At 38.2% G+C, this 22,307-nt stretch overlaps 2 protein-coding genes across 2 annotated transcripts in view; one reads left to right on the plus strand and one right to left on the minus strand.

The window, feature by feature from the left end:
• LOC139721556 (uncharacterized) overlaps window positions 1-16,879 on the minus strand; it is a 41,273-nt gene extending 24,394 nt beyond the window's left edge. The window contains exons 1-3 of the mRNA XM_071632871.1: window positions 16,750-16,879; window positions 8,411-8,499; window positions 1,837-1,994 (exon numbers count right to left, since the gene is read on the minus strand). Of these exons, the coding sequence (XP_071488972.1) occupies window positions 1,837-1,994; window positions 8,411-8,499; window positions 16,750-16,849 (347 nt within the window). The 5' untranslated portion in view covers window positions 16,850-16,879. The remainder of the gene's footprint in view (window positions 1-1,836; window positions 1,995-8,410; window positions 8,500-16,749) is intronic.
• Window positions 16,880-17,484: 605 nt separating this feature from the next.
• On the plus strand, window positions 17,485-19,013 carry LOC139721507 (glutaredoxin-related protein 5, mitochondrial-like). The gene is made up of 2 exons (XM_071632822.1): window positions 17,485-17,786; window positions 18,687-19,013. Exons 1-2 carry the CDS (start codon window positions 17,507-17,509, stop codon window positions 18,866-18,868), a joined length of 462 nt encoding a protein of 153 aa, XP_071488923.1. The 5' UTR covers window positions 17,485-17,506; the 3' UTR covers window positions 18,869-19,013.
• The last annotated feature ends 3,294 nt before the right edge of the window (window positions 19,014-22,307 follow it).

Raw genomic sequence — 22,307 nt, forward strand, 5'->3', positions numbered from 1 at the left:
CGAAAGATTAAGTTTGCACATCTATATGCTATAGTGGTTGCATGTGCCAAATTTCAAGCCAAATGCTCAAATAGTGAGGGATTTAACTGAATCCACAATATTTTTGTATGATTTTCATTCAAAATATGCCGTTACCATGGCAACGCATTGATCACCACTGACGAAAGATTACCTTTGCACATCTACGTACCACAGTGGTAATGTGTACCAAATTTCTAGCTAAACGCTTGAAGACTAAAGAAAGTTAGCTGAATCCACAATATTTTTGTATGTTTTTTTGTTTAAAAAAGCTGTTACCATGGCAACGCATTGTTCATCACTGACGAAAGATTAAGTTTGCACATCTATATACTATAGTGGTCATGTGTGCCAAATTTCAAGTCAAATGCTCTAAGACTGAGGGAGTTAACTTCATCCACAATATTTTCATGACTTTCATTCAAACTATGCTGTTACCATGGCAACACATTGATAAAAAATGACAAAGTAGTAAGTATGCACATCTACATACAATAGTGTTCACATGTGCCAAATTTTAAGCCAAATGCTTGAAAACTGAAGGAGTTAGGCTAATCCACACATTTTTGTATGATTGGTTAAAAAAAATTCTGTTGCCATGGCAACAGATTCATCACCACACACATCAAATGTGTTTTGCACAAATATACATTACATTGATCGCATATCCCAAATTCACACTGAATTGCTACAAAACTAAGAGATTAGAGCAATCCACAACATTTTGTAAGATTTATATGAAAATCTTCCGTTGCCATGGCAACGCATTATGAAATAATCACGAAAAAGGTCTCTTGCACATCTGCCTGTGATAGCGGTCACACATGCCAAATTTGAAGTTGATTGCTCCAAAAATGAGAAAGTTGTTCGATCCACAAGTTTTTATGAAAATATGCCGTTGCCATGGCAACGCATTATGCGATACTAATAAAAAAGGTGTCTTGCACATCTACCTTTGATAGCAGTCACACATGCCAAATTTGGGGTCAATTGCTGAAAAAATGAGAGAGGAGTTCGATCCACAACATTTTGCTAGATTTTTTAAAAATTTGCCGTTGCCATGGCAACTCATTATGCAATACTAACAAAAAAGGTGTCTTGCACATCTCCCTTTGATAGCAGTCACACATGCTAAATTTGGGGATAATTGCTCAAAAAATGAGAGAGTAGTTCGATCCACAAGTTTTTTACGAAAATATGCCGTTTCCATGGCAACGCATTATGTGATACTAACGAAAAAGGTGTCTTGCACATCTATCTTTGATAGTGGTCACACATGCCAAATTTGGGGTCAATTGCTCAAAAAATGAGAGAGGAGTTCGACCCACAAGATTTTGCAACGGACCGACCGCCCGACCGCCCGCCCGCCCGACCGACCGACCGACCGACCGACCGACCGACCGGCCACCCGACCTCAGGATGATTCCTATATACCCCCCCTACACACTATGTGTGGGTGGGGGTATAAATATTCAAATGAGCTTCTCTACGTTTTTGTTTTTTCTGTTCAGCTAACGTATCACTACTTCATTTCACTGCATCGATGGGGGATAAAAAGATTTTATCAAGTTACTCTGGTAAGATATTATTTGTTTTACCACATTACTGGATAAAGAGAGAATGTCATATGACACATGGATATAAATATATCATATAAATATATAAATATACTCATATATTATCATCAACATATCAAAGATTCTATCCCATTTCCTCTCAATGAAAAAAAAAGAATTGCAGCTGAAATATAAATATATTTCATGAGAAATATATAAGAATTACTTCCTTCAGAAAAGCTTACAGACTGGTCAGACTTACTTGGACTGAGCAATGGACTGCAGAAGGACATCGTGAAAGACCATGGTGACTTGAGTAGAAGACTTGGCAACGTCGTATGGTGTGTTGCCTTTCTCGTCTTTAATGGAAGGATCCACACCAGATACTAGCAGGGCTCTCACGACATCAGCGTTCCCAAGCTGGCAGAGAAGAACAAGAACAGATAGGAACAAAACTGAATTGGGGTTTAATATCAAGCACATTGTACATATCCAGGGTTAAATTCAAGTGATACTCTGTAATACATGACTCATTTCATGATGAAAATGATTCCACAATAATTTCATCATTTTAAAATTCAGTCCCAAGCAACAAGTGTGTGGCACCTAATAAATAGATGCTATCAAACTAAGCATTATGTGTGTAAAAGGGAATCATCTAAAAAGAAAAGGCAGCATACTGTATATCATAAAGTATCATCATCATAATTATTATCTACACTAAGTGAAGGATACTCACTACTGAATGCAAAAACAAAGAACTAAATAAAGACAACTTATGAACTGCACTTACCTTGTAATTATATCTGTAAGTGACAAAACAGAGACCCCGAAATGTCTTATATTTGGAAGATCATTACATTCACAAAAGCACATATATCAAACAATGTTAACAATGTCAACTCCTATCCAAGCGAAGGTCTTCAACTTGAGTGGAAGTTGAATCAATCTGCAGGTTGTCTACCAAGACACACACAGACGGTGCGGGACAGACCGCTACACGTGTCACCCGCTGACAAATGAGCAAGCTAGCTCCGCCCGTGTCTCAGGTCCATTCCACAACACGCAGCTCCAGAACAAACTCGCATCTCATTACCAACAATTTGCAGGACAAAGTGGCCGCCGCGAGTCGAAGAGCAAATAATGAGAAGATTTATGTTTGTCTGTGAGCGTGAGCTCGGCAATCACCTTCAAGCAAGAGAGTAGTGACTTTCAATCTCTCGAACAATTAATATCAGGGAAACAGCTCCGATCTCTTCACCAGACAACAAAAATTAGCAAGACATGTTTGCCATCAAGAGAATAATCATGAATTTTCTTTCTTTTTCATTTTTTTGGGTGCAAATATCAGCAAGTCAGAGACACTTGCTTTGAAAGCTTTCATCATCACCTGACCTTTTCTTCATTTTCTCCAGTCACAAAACACTAAATCTGAGGTTAGTAAGTCTGTTGTATATTCATAGAGCCAGCTAATGCAAAGTTTACACCAGACATGTCAATAGGCCTTTTCTTTAAGAGCCAGCAAAGCTGTGAGTATACATACTTAACAGAGAAAGGGCACTTGCTCTATGCATACATTCTGAGGGTGACAAGACGATGACCTAAATCAAATTGTTTGCTGGAAAGGGTAGCCCTACAGTCCTACTGACGTCCTTCTTTTTCATCCAATAGCATCTAATTTCATTAAATGACTTTATCTAGCATAACCACTTACCTGACACCCCTGCTCAGAATATCCACATCTTTTATCCCCTTCTAATTAAACCTTACAGAATGTCAGGAAATTGACCATTTGCAGCTAGATTAAATGGATTATAAATTTCATTGCTCTGCAGTCTTTTTAGTGAATAGTCGAAGTTGGAAGGGAACCTTTTGTCATGATACTGGTGTATCCTGCTGTTGCATAATGGCAAGCACCCTGTCAATGACTGTACAGTGGTGAAATAGAGACAGGTTACTGAGATTAGAATTCTTGTTTATAAATCAACTATTGTTACAACACACATTTGCATGAACAACAGTTACACATATATACTGTACAAAGCCCATCAAAAAGACATCAATAGTTCACCCAAAGTATTAAAAGATGAATAGTAAATTGCACTCATTGTCCTGTCTTAGCTTGTGTACACTCTTATCATCAATCCAGTATCTATGAAGCCACTCTTAACCTCAAGAACAAGTAATGATAATTTGTTTTCCTATGAAAGCTTTGTTAATTCAACAATATGAGTGACATAAACTCAACATATTGTCTTACAAAACTTTCAGAATTAAACTTTAAAAGCTTTTCGGCACACATTGTTTCTCAATGTACATACAGGTGTCCCTTTGTATTCAATGAGCATCGTGACAGGTTTGTGCAAGTTACATGTACATTTTGATCTCGGCCAGACTTACAAAAGAGAAGGATTTGCTGGGGTGGGCCATTTCTGCTTTCTCATTTCATATTCAAAATAAAGATCTTCTCATATTTCTAGCATCATATGGAACAGTCTTCAATCACTCCCTTGGCATTTTACACATGAATATGCACAATACAATAAGGATTTTTTAAAAATCTTTTTTTCATTTTTCATTCATTACACTTAAATTCATAAGTCCCATTTCAGGCAGATGTTCAGAAATACATGCACTCAAAATTATACTGATAATTCATTGGTCATTCCACTGGCTTATGCTCATCTGTCCCTGTAACTTACAATAATTGCATACTATTACACAAACAGGGCCCTTGACTAGATTTTATGAAGAAAATGTCTCCCACCATAAATTATATAACAGGATTCACCTGCTCCTTCAAAGATTGGATTCATTAAAATGATTTAATGATTTTTGGTACTCTATACCTTTCTACATGTCTAAGAGACAAAATATATTTTGTTTAATAACCATGCATTCCATTTGATCCCCCCCCCAAAAAAAAATAATAATAATAATAATAAACACAAAAAACAACAGATTAACTGTCATTTGTCAGCATTCTATATTTCCATCAAATTTTGTCCAAAGATGGCATTAAGTGTCAAAATAATACATGGGTAATATTTTTTTTCCAAAACTGAGAAAACACAATCAGCAATAATTAAAAGAATTCCTTGAATTTCTGCATAATTGAATGTTTGGGACAACATCCAGTTCCCTAAAGAGATAAGGATTTCCTTCATGGAGGTAATGTTGCATGGGCACTCTATCACACTTTTTTTAGCTGCCCCCCCCCCCCCCATAAAGTGTATCCCCCTTTACAGGAAATGTTATTTGAGGGAAAAATTAATCCAAAGGATATACACAGACAGGGCAATACATACATATACTACATGGAAAAGATACTGAAGACTGCAGTGCCAAACACAACACAAAATTCTTTTGAGGCAATTTGCCAAACTGTATCCAAAGGATATATAATATAATTATGATGTACACAGGCAGGGTCAATAAAAAAAAAATGAAAGATACAAATACAAACACATGCTTTTTTTCTCAGGTCTGTACACAAGGAAAAGATACTGAAGGCCTAAATATCAAACATATCCTAAAATTCTTTTGAGGCAATTTGCCAAGCTTGAAGCAAATATAACGTGACAATGCAGTCTGTCATTATTCGATAAATACCACATTGAGTGTTCTGCCTAATAAAGTTGTTAAGATTTTAGACATCACATTTCATATCACACCACCTTCACTGGTGATGACAGTGAGATAAGTGTGGGTGTGTCCATCACAAGATGTAAGTAACATTGGAGTATTCCCTATCTTAAGACGCTTTTGTGATGCAATTGAATTCCTTACTTATTGTTTGCTGTGGCTTTGAGCTTTGCCTGTGGTGACGTTTATTGCTTTTAAGAACAAATCCTCTAAATGTCACATTAAAAATACATCTAGCAAATACACAGCTCAAAATACTCATGAAACTGCCAATAGAGAGCACTCAACAAAGGTACTAATCTTAGATCAAATAAAATTGTACTTGTATGCTTTTGGCTGAAGAGTTTATAAAGTGATATGAGGAAGTAACACACACATACACAGACAAACACAAACACACACACACATACACACACAGAGATGTTTATTTGGCAGTGAACACAACCTACAGGTCTACAAATATAGATGAGACAAAAATGTCATGAAAGATTTTCTTGAGCTCCATCAAGTAAGATCATACAGTTTCTTCTTTTTTTTCTGTGCACATCAACTTGTCTTTACCACTAAGAGCAGCAGAACGTTGAATGTACAACCTAATCATGGTATTCTTTTATAATTTCTGCAAAAGTACATGAAATTACATGTAGTTACTTACCAACAAAAGACTACGTACTGAACTGTACAACAGCCTGACACGCGCTGGCACAATGTGTCATGTTACGTGCCCAATATGTGTTGATCAAAGAGCAAATGCTGAGCTCTTGAGTCGACTCCGTGGGAGGAAGAGTTTGGGGAAGGGTAAGCTGACACCTTGAAGCAAGAATATTTCCTATTCTGGGTGAAACTGATTCTTTCTCGGGTCAATTGTCAAGTTCCTGAATCTAAAAGACTCACATCAAACTCTTCACATCCTGTATTCAGAAGTTTTCCTGCTCTTTGTTACATCCACTTGTGAATTGGAAACATGAAACAATATGTCAGATACTGTAAAAGTGGAAATTTTCGCGGTGTTGACATTTTCACGCATTTCGCGCAAACCCGAAACTAGCGTGAAAATAAAAGCATGCGAAAATTTTTGCTTCCCATATGTTCCAGTAGTTGATGCCTTGATTCCGTGGAAATAAAAACACGTGAAACTCTTCTTACCCCGCCGAGTGCGAAAAATTAGTCGCGCGAAAATATCCACTTTTACAGTATTCAGGGATGTGCATCACATGGAGTGGACAATGCATGCAAAAGACTCAGTCTACACTGTATACAAAGTGTACTAACTGTATGTGTAGCCTGGACATGGCAATGATGAACTAAAGTTTGTGTAATGCTGTACTGTCAATTTATGTTTGGGTCAGGATCATAATTTTACTAATATCTTAAAAGCAAATCACTTGACACATACATCAAATGAAGGGGTTTAATGACGGGAACAGGCTGTAGTGGGTCCAATAACCTAACATACCCAAGGAACCAAACAATCATAAACATGAATGGTAAACAGCTTTAAGGTTGTGGATAAAACCTGTGAACTCAGTGATACCAACGGTAGATTATGTTACTATTTAATGGCTTTTTATTAGTTTTGGAGTCTTCAAGGGACAGGTACATACACATCCCAGTACAGGCAACTTCACACTCATAGGTTCACACAGTACGTAATATACTGGTACAAATTCATGGCAACATATCATTTTACTTCTTTAGGTATTTATGGTTTATATGACAGTATAACGATAGTTGTTGTAGTATGCTCACATCTCACAATAAACTTCCATTTACAATAGATTCTCATGATTTAGGAACATATTAAGATTAGAGCCTGATCATCATGGTAGTCATCCACTACACTAGCAAAACAAAATTGTTTTTTTTTAATGGTACTGATATGGCATGAGGTACAATCACACTGGCTAGAAAGAGCTGTATCTCATCATGTATTATGATTGCTTTGTGAAATATGCATCATTAAAGTGCATCACCATCCAACATTTACCTAGTATCCTGCAATATCAATTCTAAACCAAATATGAGACATTCTGTATTTTAGTGATGTTTACATAGTAATAAAGGTTGCCATGGAAGGGGTAAAGGACATATCACTATGGCAACAAAGATGTCATAGCCTTGCTATTGAAATATTGGAAAGATAAAGCACCTACAATTATACAATCTCTCATATATTTATGAGGTTTCAACATGAGAGTAGATAAGATTAAGTACTTGCAAAATATGGTGGATGCTTATTTGCTATGCAGAAATAACTCACCTGCTACAACTATATTGTTGTAGAATTAGTATATAACACCACACCCATTTAATTTTAATGCATTTGTATTCCATGCAGTAGTTTTCTTCCACACACATACACTGTACAAGAACACATATTTTGCAAGGGCTGCCTATGAGCATATTTGCAAGCTAAATGATTCAATGTCTTGTGTTCCACACTACAAGGTCTCATGAAAAAACACAATTTTAAAAATGATAAAGAGAAAACCCTGAACACTTCAAAAAGATCCCCCCCAAAAAACCAACAACAACAACATACAAACAAACAAAACAAAAACAAAAACAAAAACATAAGAAAAACAGACAATTGGGTTTTGGTATTAACCCATGCTACCACGATATAATGGAAGGGTAGTGGAGTCATATGGTTTCAAACACAAATCTATGCCCATTTCAGCTCCTATGGCAATTACACACCTGTAATGTCATGGATGCAGTATGGCATTCAACATACATTTCCAATGTTACCTTCATCTGATAGAGTAAATCCTTCCCTTTTTAAGTAACTGAAATATATCACACTAAATCGAAAAATTAAAGAAAATGAAATTACACACACACACATGCACAAATCTTTTCTCATGATTCAGAAAATAGGGCAAATGATCTGGTAACCATCCTCAGACAAAATAATGCAAAACAAAACAAACCAATGAGCACAATACAAATCTAATAAGGTTTGAGATAACACAATCACACTTTACATTTTCATGCACTTCTCATTCCATTAAATCCCATAATGCCTACAAATTTCAGCAGGAAAAATATAATTTCAATTAACAAATGAAGAAATAAAATAACAGGGAATATGCATAAGTTCTCCCTCGAGGCACATTATCTTTCAGAAGGCAATGAATGCAGAAAACGTCATTGTATATTGAATGTACTCATTCATTGCATTCTCGTACCTTTGCTGCTAGGTGCAACATTGTGCCATGGCCTGGGTTGACTGTATTCAGCGCATCCATTAATTTGGCGTCCATCTTGGCATTACGACCTGAAAAAACAACAAACAAAAACAAAAAAAAATACACACAAATGAAGAGTAACCAGCCATAAATCCAAGACACTAGATAAGATCGACACCTCTCCAACTTGCCCAAATGGCAATTCGTGCAAGTGCTTTACATTCAACGGGCTAATGTCTACTATCATCAAATGGTAATAGCCTAAAGTGAATCTGTCACTGCCTCAAGCAAGTTGGGAAGTTGACTTGTTGTATATCACTCTTAGACCTATTCAATAGATAATTGACTCAGACACTGCATATTTGCATAGCATAATGTATATTATGCCAGTTTCTTCCTTCTACCATACAACCACCATAAAAGAACTATTACAGCCTGGTCTAACCATGGGCCAACATCGAGTAACTGTGATAAAAGGAAGTTCACACACATGTTCATGTATGATGATCCATTGACGATACACTACTGGTATAATGTCATATCATTATTACTATCAGAACCATTCACGAACACAAACTCAAATGTTTGTAATCAAACAGAAAGTGGTAAAAAGGAAAGCAGTATGTACTAACCCAAAGAATGAAACTCACCTGAACAACAAGGATATTTGATTTTACAACACGGAGGAAAATCACTGCCTCACACAGTGTATGCCCCACATAAAAAGGTGGAGCGCACAGGATCTATTCAACCATACAAATATAGAGAGGATTCTATTGACAACTACCTGGGTTCCTAGCATGACTGAACGCACAAACATAAAGGCACCAACCTCAGGTGACACGTGGCTACTTTAAAATCTTGTTTTTGAGACTATCAGTACACAGGCTAGGCAAAAGAAAAGAAAAGTGATTCTGACGTGGGCATATGATTTATATCCATCTGCGATCATACTAAAGGTATAAGTACAACCGTGCAACAGCTCACTGAAGTTCCAGGTCGAATTTTTCTACTCTTTAAACTGTCATCTATTTGTAGGTGTTTAAAGGATGAGGTGGGGTCATGATCCATTGACATCTGAACAAGTCTGAGTGGCAAGAGGCTGTTAGACATACAACTACTACGAAAGTTTTAAAAATATACACCCATGGTTTGTCACGAGTTATGTGTGGTGTCCTTGTAGACTCATTTAAGTCATTTAAAGAATAATCTGTGTATTTTGTTTGAAGCTTGAATACTTGAAAGGAACATATTTCATATTTATTCTACTTACAATGCTCCTTCTCTGAAAATTTATCGAGCCCACAATGAGAAAAGAAAAAGAAAAAGAAAAAAGAGCCCCATCTGATCAAATAAGCAAAGACTAAGTAGACATACATTGCAAGTATACAATATACATCCCTGACATGGCATCATGCTGGCCTTTCTTCAGCTGCTGAATCTACATCTGTACGATATATTTCTCATGCACTGTAAAACCTTTAAAGCAGACATTATCTGTGATGTACATAAATAACCTGAATAAGATTTCATTGAAATTACTAGATGCTGACCATGTCGCATTCACACTGAGTATGCATTCCTGAACGTGAATTTACAGTTAAAATCTCAACTAAGTACCCACATGGATACATACACACAAAAATAACTGGCACATGTCAGAGAGAATGAAAATTATTCAATATCATCACCACAGCCTTAAACATTATATTCCAGCCAAAATATTCAATCTTAAGATAAATCTCGGTAGGTTTTTCAATTAATGTTTTGTGATTATCATTTCTGTCTCTTACAATGTGTCACATTTTACTTGGAATTCAAACAGTAAAGTGATTAATCTTTATAGAATTAGGCAATCTTCTGGAAATGGCCTGTACAATGTATCTTCTGTCTGGTCCTGCTTTAATGGAGAGTTGGAAGAGAGAGAGACTCCCATCTCTCTTTATTGCATGAACCATCCACTGAATACAAACAGACCAGGGGCTGCTCTTCATGTCATGATAAAGCTAAACATTTAAGACAGTCAAATAACCAATTAGAAGCGGATAGAAGAATTTTAATTACCATGGACACACAAACACTTCAAAACAATCTACAGCCTTTTCTCCTTTGAAATGACAGTGATGACTGCTCATAATGATAGCTCACCGAAAGTGAAAACATGTCAGTAAGTAATCAATGTCACTGCCAGTCATGAAAAAAAAAGGACAATCAACTTCCACTCAAACCTATTGCTTCTTTGGCTGTGCTAACAGACAAACTCTTGATGAATGGCTCAAAGTGTTTATCGGTACTTAAAACTCTAATTTACTCTCAGAATCTAGTATACACAATCACATGCTTACTTAATTGTTTATTGATATTCAGTGAACTATTCATGCATAGATATGACAGTACTGACTTGACCATGGTGGTTATTAGTGACAATATACTGTACAGCAGTAGTACAGAAATGGTATTAATGCATCTCCAAAAAAAAATCCTTTAACTTCATTCAAATCGTTGTTTATGAAACTGTGAAGGAAGTCTAGAGTTCATTGTAGACCTTTCACTCACAATGTTTGAATAATATTTGCACTTTCACACTTATCACTGCTCTGGCCTGACAAACGGAAAGTGTTGGCGACTCTTGTCATGAGAATGTTCCTTGGCAGAACCCCAAATCCTTTCACATTAAGTATCATTCTGGCCTAACTCAAGGGAAGGGTTAGCAATCTCATAATAAAAATAATGAATGTTTTTGGCCAAACTCCAATCAAACGCCATGCGTAAAGACACTTAATTCTGTGAATAGCCACATATACATAGTTGGATCCCCTCCCCCCACCCCCGAAAAAAAGAAAGAGAGAAGAAGACATGACAATTTAGGCTTTGGTACTATATGAAAGGATTTATTTGGAGAGGTTTAGGTTCTGAGTGATGAGACTACAAACTCGGTGTCAAAGTAGCATTTATTCTGTCATTCCTCAAATTCTGATCTTGATTTAAGGATAAGAACATATTGAACATATCTCTAAACAATAACAACACTGTCACAGGAACAGCACAGGAGATTGTTCCTTAATAAAGAAAAATCAACATTCAGAAAGAAACAGGTCTACAAATCATACTTTAGACTTAAGTAAAGAATCTTTCCAGCTAGACAGGAGAAATGCAATGTGATCTACGGGATCACAAATTACCCATTTACATGTACTGGGTAGTCAGTAGCCACCTACAAAAAGCATATACTAGGCAATGAGGTGAGATTAAAACAATCTATTATTTGCCTTGATTGCCTTTGGTGTTCACTCATCATTATGATAAGCCGATCTACAAAAAAAAAAAAAAAATCTGATTCATCAACTTGATTGCAGAATTGCCAACAAGAGTTTAAATTGGTTGTGATAGGTGTTTCTCAACTAAAATCTATTCAAATTTATAATCAATTTCTCACTGGTTCCAAAAGATGATTTTAACCTGCCCACAATTTACTCAAGTACCGGTACCCTATCATGACCCAACATTTCAATTTGATGAATTCAAGGAGACAAAAATTGTAAATGATATCGTCATAAACTCCTCTAAGTTGCTGACATTTCTGAGTTTACTGGAGCACAGCAATCCTGACACACATGTACCTGATAGACTAGTAGCATCTCTGCCACAATTACTGTGGAGCTGTTGTAGCTCTGTGGATAAAACAACGGACTGCCAATCCGATGTCCTTGGCTTGAGTCCTGTGGCTATTTATGGCAGTTTTGCAAGTAAGGAAGGCATTTTATCATCCTTGTTTAGTCCTTCAGAGGGGAGTGAAAGATATCAGTCCTGGGGTTGCTTGCTTACAAGTATTCATTGCTTCCTTGGCTGCCACATAAAAATTAATCATAATTCAAATCACAAATCACAACACACTTTAGCGGAAGTATTTGTGATCTAACGATGAGGTAGTAAGATCCCAATGAATCATGACTTACAGTAACTGACCATTTCCTGACAGCAATACAATCACCTTAATGTCAATGAACTCATGTTACCTACTGTTTGTATGTAATGCACAGCCATGGTACGTTTGAAACCCTTTGCACATGCCACACAGACAGAACTGCATATTCAGATTTCCATAATGCCAACTATGCCAATCGCTATCTCTGTGCCAAGCCATAAGCAGAGTAACTTACCTTCAATAACCATTTGTGTATTCGTTACACAAGAAAGGAGTAACAGGACAGAGTTACATGTAGAATGCGCAATCAAGTACTAACAGTAAAACCAGGAATAGTTACAAGAAACTTCATTGAACCGGAGCCAATGACTTTCTTCACAGCAAAGTGGTGACTGCCATTCAATTCATTGTGTGAAGATAACAATTTTCTTTCACATGCATTTTACTTTTGCAAATCTTGACTCCTCACCAAATTTGCAAATTTCTGGTTTTACTGTTAATACACTGTACAGATCTCTACATGCCTGTGACAAGTACATTATACATTGTAATTCTGCATGTGAATCAGAGTAATAAAAAAACCCTGTTCCTTAATACATGTACATGGCATTTTATTGTCAAGTGCTTTATTGACGCAGGTACCTTGAGCATGGAATATGAACCGTACTTACACTAGCTACATGATGCAAGGCCAGTGTGGATAAACAGTGAATCCACACATATATATCATGGCCAACTTATCCTTTTAAGTTTTGATTATACTCCATAAGACCATCGGTATAATATGGAGTTTATACTTACGTATTTTAGGAATTCAACTTAGCGATTTCAGATGTCTCAATAGTCGAAGAGAATCCACACCCAATCAAGAACATATGATCCACAGAATCTTTTTTTTTTTTTTCTGGTTCAGTCTGCCTCCTTCAAACTTGAAGATTCTTGCAAACTTTGGATGTGTGTGCGAGTAAGAGCAGTCCAGGGACTTATCCACTGCTTTCCAGTGCAGTTTCAGTGCTTAATGGAAGGATGTTCCATGTTCTTTGTGTTCTGGGGGAGAAAGATATTTTGCAGTGTTCTGTTCTGGAGCGTGGTACAACATATCCTTGTGCATGGAGAGCTCTTGTAGGCGTGGCAACCAGAGTGATGTAGGACTGGGTTGGGAAGTTTATGCAGTGATGGTGGAGTTTGTACATATATCATTGTGAGTCTGGACTCTTCTCTATGCTGATGGAGGGAAGGCAATTGAAGCTCTTCCAGCATCGATTGCATACTGGATGTGTTGTGTTACCTGTTCAGTGTGAATCTGGCTCCTCGTCTTTGGAACATTTCTGGTTGGTGTGGGTCCCACACTGTAGCTCTGTATTCCATAAGAGGGTGGACGAGAGTTTTGTAGGCTATTGTTTTCAGTCCTGTGGACTAGATGCGTAAGTTGCATCAGAGAAAGGCAAGAGTGTTGTTGGCTTTTTTGCAAATGATGTCGATGTGCTGGTTCCATTTCAGGTCAGGTGTAATTGTGATCCCAAGGTATTTTGTTGAGTTGACAGCACTAAGGGGAGTGTTATTGGGAGTGTACTTGTGCTGTATCTTGTTCCTTTTCCTGTTATCACTTCACATTTTTGTGAGTTCAGTTCATCATCCATGTGGAAACCCATTTTCCAAACTTGGTGAGGTCATCCTGGAGCTGTTGAGCTCACACGATGGTGGTTCTTCTGAGGTAGATGATGCTATCATCTGCAACTATCATCTGCAAAGAGCCGTTACTGTTGAACAAAGCATTCTTTCATCACCTTCAATACAATAGTGGCAATATAGAACCTACCGTACATTTTGTATCAGATAAGAAAAGAAATACAAATGACACCAAGATTACAGTTATTTGCTGTTAGCCTCTAACATAGTTACTAGACACTTCTTCTACTCCCTCTACTTCAGTACTCGACAGGATCCATCACTCTAAATGTAGCATTGACGGGACTAGTGAGCGTTCCGTGCTGTGCAGTGAAGGCAGGCTGAGCTTTAATCCCAGGGCGCTCCTTCACATAGTTACACTGTGGGAGTGCCCCAAGTCAACAGAGTGGTGTTTCTTAAGCACCTCTAAAAGTGTCCTATTTTGCCAACAAATGGCATACTTTTAAACAATACGTACATTCCGTATCTAATTCATACCCGTTGTGCACTTGCTCATTTCTAGATTGATTCCATCTTATGGTCTTGAAAAGATGTTTTTGTACGAGTTCATCTCCATATCCCCCGTTCCTTCCTTGGTTTTGCGAAACAACCTTTGTGAGGCACATTGGGCATTGGCGACATGAATATGCATGAAAGTCACAATGTTTTTAGCCTTTGGACAAGGCCCTTACATGGTGTAGTGGCAAGCGAAAGGGCTTCGATTGAAACGTGCCAAGCAGAGAGCGACCGGGCGCCACAAGATGTCGCGCAGCAAGATCAGTGCCTGGTCAAAAGGCCACACTGCTACCGGCTTGGCATGCACTGGGACTTATCTGACCTAACCGTATGACAGCAGACCGCTCCCCGTGCATAAATATAATTGTAAAAGTATTTGATTTATTTATTTTCTGAGATATTAATTTCATGTAAAGTATTACACAGATGAAGGCGCAAATATTCAAATGTGAATGACGCGCTTCTCAAACACAATTCAACAACAACAACACATTTTATATGGAAAGGTTTCAAATCTGTCGTAAGGATTTTGAGTAGTTGCCGTTCTCACAGATTCCTCTTGATCGAATCATTTAAAGTAATCAATTTGGACAGGAATGGACTACACTGGAGGAACCAAATGTTCAACGTCTTCTGTTGTCAATAATTGCACTTCATCCGTGTATTAAAATTGAAGCAATTTTTAGCATTTAAGTTGGAATTTATGCGCAATACTACCCCGTATGAGACCCAAAACCTGTATTATCCGTTAGCTGGTTAGGCCGTCGGGGCTGGTTGCAGTTGTACTCGCAGCAGTTGAGTGTATCAACAAATAAGCACTCCTGGCCTGGAGGCTGGAGCGGTGTATTAAAGTTTAGGAGAAGTCTACAGTAGGGCCTATACACGTACACATACGACAAGGCCTACAAATGTATACTTGGGTGACCCGCACCTCGTCATAGTTAATGTTTGCACATATATGAATCACATTTCGCCAATGAAATTCTTTGAAATCCAACTCACATACAGGAAAACTGCTGAAAATTCCAATGGAATCACAAGTTCACTGATCGATATCGAAAATTTGCAGCTATCATCGTCAAACGTGAACGATGCGAAAAAGTTGCGCTCTAAGGAAGGGGCCCGCAACTCGTCACCCACGCTCCCATAGACAAAGCACGTAAAAGACGTGTGCGGGTGACCGCCATGCTCCCACAGACATACACGTAAAAGATGCTTGCGGGGACAGTGGTGATACTGTAAAAGTGGATATTTTCGCGTGACTAATTTTTCGCGCTTGGCCTGGTCGGAAGAGTTTCGCATGTTTTTAATTCCGCGGAATCAAGACATCACGCACAGGCACATATGGCAAGCAAAAATATTCGCGTGCTTTTATTTTCGCGCTTGTTTCTGGTTGCGCGAAATGCGCGAAAATTTGAACACCGCGAAAATTTCCACTTTTACAGTACTTGTAACACGTATTCCGATTGAAATTTCAGATTTTCACGAAAAACTGTTCGGTTTTCACCACAATTTGCTTGGTTGTGGTAGCCCTGCCAAGTTTCAAGCGTACTGAACACAGTTCCCGGGCATAAATTTTTGTTTAGTGTGCTTAAAACGATTTTAAGCGGGGTGACAGTATTCAGGCCCCTGACGAGGTGTGGGCACCTCACTACTACTTTACTAGGTACACATACTATAGGCGCCTGCCCCCGGGAAAGGCCGAGACTTCACCAGCATCGGAGGGTGGGTCCTCAACCCACCCGCTGACGGGAATGGCGTAACCCTGCATTTCGGTGCAGGAGTAGGCAGGCGACATCTATTTTCCTTAAAACCATCCCCTGTCTCCTTCTGTGATTATCCGATTTGTAAATCAAATATCAATGATAAAAAACATAATAGATAATAAGACTTCTGTAAATAATTAGTACTAACGTTAGAAGAATATCTAATGACAATGTGGGAATTGTAGTTAAATTTAAGTGATTATTCAAATAAATATACATTTTGGAGCAAATTGCCCACCTGTCAGAGAGCTCCATAAATCTAAAAGAATAACAACAACACGTATTTGTACAGCGTCAGTCAGTGACGTGACGAAATCAGCTCGCCAGATGCTGATGCATGATGCTGATGCATGATGCTGATGCTGCTTGCTGGAGTGGAGACGCACCGGGGCGGACCATGAGCAGCTACCGGCAGGTCTGCGGGGGATTCGGGAAGTGGGGCCTCCTCAGGCCCCAATACTCACCTGCTTTTTGTTTCGGTGAGTGGGCATCGATTGCAAGACGAATGACATCTGTTCGTCCACTCTCTACAGCCATCCGAACTTGCTGTAAAGTTCCTTCCATGGCATACAGTATGGCGCAATGTGCACAGACGACAAATCCTTTGCAAAAGATTATGCAGATACCGGTACTTTTCCCCTTCCAGCAGCACTTCACTTCGTCTCTGCCTGATACGCGATGCGTGGAGATCAATACGTGGCCGCCGTACCTTTGGTGCGAAAACGTATACGACGCACTGAAGAGTGCAGTGGTGCAGGGTTGTTCAGTAGTGGTACGCGGTACGACAGTACGACTACCCAACGAGAACGGTAGGCTGGCATTAGGCTTGTTAAACAGTCGTTTTAATTTTGAGAGATATATTCCTCTGTTAAATATTTATTCCTTGATATGTTTTAATACAAGAAACCAATTTGATAATTCAATATCAAAAATATTTGATTACTTAATATAAATATTAGAATTGATTGAAATTGATGTTTCTTATTTATTCAAACTCGGTGAAGTAGCCAATAAATTCTCAATTACGCAACCAACTTACAGACACAGAACGTGTAGCATGGGACTCTTGCCTAGGCCTACGACTTGAAATTTTCTAGCTACGACTCCCGAGATCGCACCTGAGTCGAAATAGAACCGCTGCAGTCTTCAGTAATATTTGCGTAGTTTTACTTCACAACCTGATGAAGGCTGGTTTCCATTTGCAAGTGTACAAATTAGAAAATGTCTATCTTGCGGAATATTGTTAAGTCATCTATCGATTGTGTCCGTGTCACACATCATGGCTCTCGGTTGGCACGCCAGCCCTTTCGCCTGCTTTCTACGGAATTGAAGGAACGAATCGACGGGCTGGTTCAGGCGCAAAAAGTTGTCGTGTTCATGAAGGGAGTACCTGAAGAACCTAGGTGTGGGTTCAGTAATGCGGTAGTACAAATTTTGAGAATGCACGGTGTTGATGAATATGGCAGCCATGACATCCTAGAAGATGAGGACTTACGGCAGGGTAAGTTCTAATGATTGTTCCTGTTTCCTCATTTTGTCATGTTGACATGTAGATATGAATCTAGATGTTAGTAGATAAACTAGACCTGTGCAGATGAATTGACTCTCGAGCTCTCTGCTCTCCTAACAATATTTATAATCCTTATTGTTAGCTTCCCTTGTAGTTGGAAACAGAAATCATATTACATTGAAAGTGTCTGTTTCCGTTTTAGTGTGGCATGTCTAACATGTGATGTCATGATGTCGACTTCATTGGACAGGATCTTTGATGTAAATCATTGTACATTTGGTGTTGTGTGTGAGAGAGAAAAAGAATATTGACTTCACACAGAATTATTTGTAATACATGTATATGTTGCCATTGTATAGTACATAATGTATGAAGTATTTTCATGTGTAGGCATCCTAACATTAACACAAGCTCAAGATGCTTTCAAGGCTTCCTGGCTCTCATTGTAACACCACTATTTGTCATGACTTTGTGTTTTATTTTACCGAATAAATGGACCAAATTGGCTTCTATCAATCAATCAATCAATCAATCAATCAATCAATTATATACTTCACACTCAGTTTTACAGGCACCGAGCGAGTATAAGGCAGACATTTAAGTGGCAGCAGTGGACTTTCCATTCACAAGAGGTAGATCTATTTAACTTAACAAATAGCTAAAAAGGTATTGTGTTATACAGCATTATTATCATAATGTTATCTCACAATATTGTGTCACACCATTAAAGATGATATCAGATATCAGCCATCTTTGTAATTAAGTAAAAATGGATTATTTAGATTAATCCAGCAGTGGATTTGTGCTGAATATGGACCATGTCAATGTGTCTTGTTTACCAGTATTTTAACTCTTGTGCTTAATTGTTCTTTCCTGAAACACACACATTAGGTATCAAGGAATACACAGAATGGCCCACGATTCCACAGGTATTCGTGGATGGGGAGTTTGTAGGCGGCTGTGACATCATGATCCAGATGCACCAGAATGGTGACCTGATCGAAGAGCTGAAGAAAATAGGGATCAGGTCTGCGCTGCTGGATGTACCCAAGGAAGATGAACCGTCAAAGTGATGATGGGAGAACAGTCAAGATTATTCAACAATTGAAAGACTGAGAATGTTCTGTATCACTAGTGTAGGCTATGTGTGTGGAGACATTTGATTCAAGAGTGGCATTCACTATATATAGTCTGCTTTCTGTGATGTAGGAGGTTGGATTACAGGAACCTAATCATAGCCTGTAAAGACTTGATCGCTATTCAATGATGAAGAAGTGGAGAACAGGCCCAACTTTTACTTCACGCTGAATGGGGTGCACTTGATTGCATCAGAGGTTATGGCTGTGTTCTGTCAGAAGCATATTATATCATATCAATATTTACTCCTTACATGTTGGTTTGACATATTAATGTGTCATTATATTAGAGTGTGCTGGTCATTTCAACTTATTACCTGTGATCTGTCTTTAAAGTGACAGCATTCTTTCATCAGATCATTTTCTAAAACAGTAAAAACACTAACAACACATCCAACATCTATGCTGATATACAATGTGATAGAAGTTCATCAATTGAAATAGATTCTTGAAAAAAAAATGGATGCATTGTTTAATTGAAGTTTAAAATGAAGGCATGAAGATGAATCATTTTGTGGGGGCGGGGAGAGATATTCTGCAAGCAACTGAAGACTACTGACATTTTGAAAACTACGCGTACTTCACAGCACTCAACTTTTCACTCCTGAATTGTATCTAACCCTCCTATAGTGACATTGTATGTTTATGTCAGGTCTGGTCACAGGACTATGATGTCGCTTTTGTATGATTCCGTTGAGCATGGAATATCACTAAGTGCACTTTTTCTTGAAAGAAAAATGTCCTTTTGATTCTACTTGGTATGCACCAATGGCCTTCTGGTTGGATACTCCAGCTAAGATTTTTTTTTAAAAAAGGAAAGAAAGTCAAACTGTCAGTGAAGTGAAGTGCAGTGGATGGGGGTCACAATTCTAGAAACATCATGATCATATGACCAAATAGTCTCGTTAGCACATGTCAAACTGACATTAAAGTACATATTGTTTGCCTGATTTTGCTCAAAATTCAGTGATTTGTTACCAATGGCCATTAAATATGGTCAGAGCAACTTTCTAGTTAAGTCATATTCATGAATCTCAAACCCAGTGTTGTATTCCTTGTAAGGCCATCTGCAAGCTTTTTGTGGTGTGTTTGATTTGCGTAGCTTGTCACTATTTGCATGAACAGCATATCACATATCACACTATCTGATGAATAATCAAAATCTCTTATTTAAAGTGCTTTATTGTTAATTTGGGTATTGTCATCAGACAAGACAAGGTGTCTGTTCTTTACAAATGGAAACTTGCTGATACAGTAGTCATGGTTGTTGGAAAGACGATGGTAGCCGAGCTATCCGTTCAGGTAAAGGCAAAACATAGTTCTGGTAGGCCTACAAAATTGTCAATTTCGCTCCAAAACATACACGTATGCCTAAGAAATGTGTGGAATAACGCCGTAATAACAAGATATTCGTTGGGTAACGACAAAAATGCGAAATATTAACCAAAAATGTTTGCATCTCAGAACTTACCCGATCGGGATCAAGCTAACTCGGACTCGGGGACAACTCGGCCTCACTTTGATGGTGGGGCCGAGTTGTCCCTCTGGATTGTACATTGTTATACTATGGGAGCGCTTCGCGTTCTGGCTGGTCGCAGTTATGGGCCGAGTTGATTCAAAGTCAAAGAACCTCTTTGGCACGCCTATAAAATGAATGTGCGCCTAGGTATAGATTATGGTGATCACGAACTGCGTATAGATTGTTTGAAATAGGACCGCGTTAGGGCCGAGACCGAGTTAACCTGGCTCCTTCTGGAATAAAAGTCGGTATACCGACTTTAATTTTTGATCTCAAAATACTCCGAAACAACTCATCATCCCGGCAAATCGCGTCAGCCAGGTAAGTTTCCTGGTAGACTCTTTCGATATATTGCGAACAATGTATGAAATGGTGCAAGACGGGTTCTCAAATTCTTTCCAGAACTATGTTTTCACTTTAAATTGTTTGTTCCAGATCTATCTTACTGATTTCTGGTAATCATGATTCATCTGCAGATTTTGTTTGATACTGTATTTATTTTCATGGATTGCTTACTCGCAGAAGATATATCTGAACCAACAATTATTTGAGAAATAATTACAAAGCACAACTGTATGTACACTGTTTTCCGCAATATGCAATCATTTTCAACACTTGTGGAGGCAGTTGCTTGTTACAACAATGGGTGAAATTGAAAAGGATACCATCAGTGTAACCGTACTAAGGTTTTATTTTCCACCCTGTGATATTTGTTGACTTGCTAAATTCTATGAGAGTCCTAGATTAGGACAATCATGGGGATCATTAGCAGTGATGTGTGTGTAGAAGCTCCTTCAAACATGAGAGCATGACCAAAGTGGTAGTAAAATGATTTGTGTAAGACAACCAATGTATCAAGAAGATTTTTGTCATGATAGGCGTGAATCTCAAGATGATACAGTGTATAACAATAGATGTGCAGGCAGCGATGCTAGGAAAGCCTTTGTACAGGAGATTTGCATTCAAGCTGATGTATCAATGGAAAGATGACTTTTAAAGGTTTGCATAGATCATCTTCATGAACACCAGATGCTTGTTCTTACACATTGCTATAGTGTTGTATTAAACTTCCTCTCAGTGAGATATAATGATGACAAATACCAGCCCTTAATTCTCCATTTCCTTTATTTTTTTAATGCTTCTAGTCTTTTGTGGATAGCAAAAAGCACAAATATAATGTATTTCCTGTTACCTCCATGTCCTTATCAAAATGCTATTTCCCTGTCAGGAAGGTCAATTGTTTTTGCAAGATTCCTGTCAGAGCATGATAATGCTCTTCAAAATGGCTTGCCTATGCAGATACATGTTGTATATCAGGTATGTTTAAATTATGATACTATAAGTTGGACCCTGGTGTCAGTGGATTAAAAAGAAAGTTTACATAAAATACATATATGTAATGCACATTGATGTATTGGTATTGGTGCCATGTTAGTGCAGAATACAGTGTTTTGTTTGTTTTTTTGCTCAGACAGCAAAGTTTTGTACACCGTACATGTACTAGCCTTTTGCAAAGGCAGCTCGCTATAATTTCAGCACACGCACGCAGAGAGCAATGGACTCGCGCGCACACAGACTGGCAAGCTGCCTTTGCAAACGGTTATACAATGTACTTGTACATGTATGTAGCTGGTATATGGCACTTGCTCTGTCATGATGCACAAAATTTCATGAATGCCATGTGGCAAATCATTTTGCTATCTGATAGACTGCATATTTTAAATCTTGTGTCTGTCTTCCTCTCCCATTCCTTACTTTCCTTGATAGTTTGGCAGTGCGTACAGGTTGATTGATACTTTCAGCACATTAATTTGTGAGCACTGATGTGTCACTGAACGTTCAGAGTTTTTCCTCTCT

The sequence above is a fragment of the Diadema antillarum genome, unplaced genomic scaffold (assembly GCF_040938485.1).
Source record: "Diadema antillarum isolate AM-2024a unplaced genomic scaffold, OU_Dant_1.0 scf00000145, whole genome shotgun sequence".
In the NCBI taxonomy this organism is placed as follows: domain Eukaryota; kingdom Metazoa; phylum Echinodermata; class Echinoidea; order Diadematoida; family Diadematidae; genus Diadema; species Diadema antillarum.

Bases quoted from the DNA above. Each gene is read 5' to 3' on its own strand.
- LOC139721507 (XM_071632822.1), top strand. From the start codon at position 17,507: ATGTCTATCTTGCGGAATATTGTTAAGTCATCTATCGATTGTGTCCGT. The intron at 17,787-18,686 runs GTAAGTTCTAAT...CACACACATTAG, and splicing joins AGATGAGGACTTACGGCAGG to GTATCAAGGAATACACAGAA.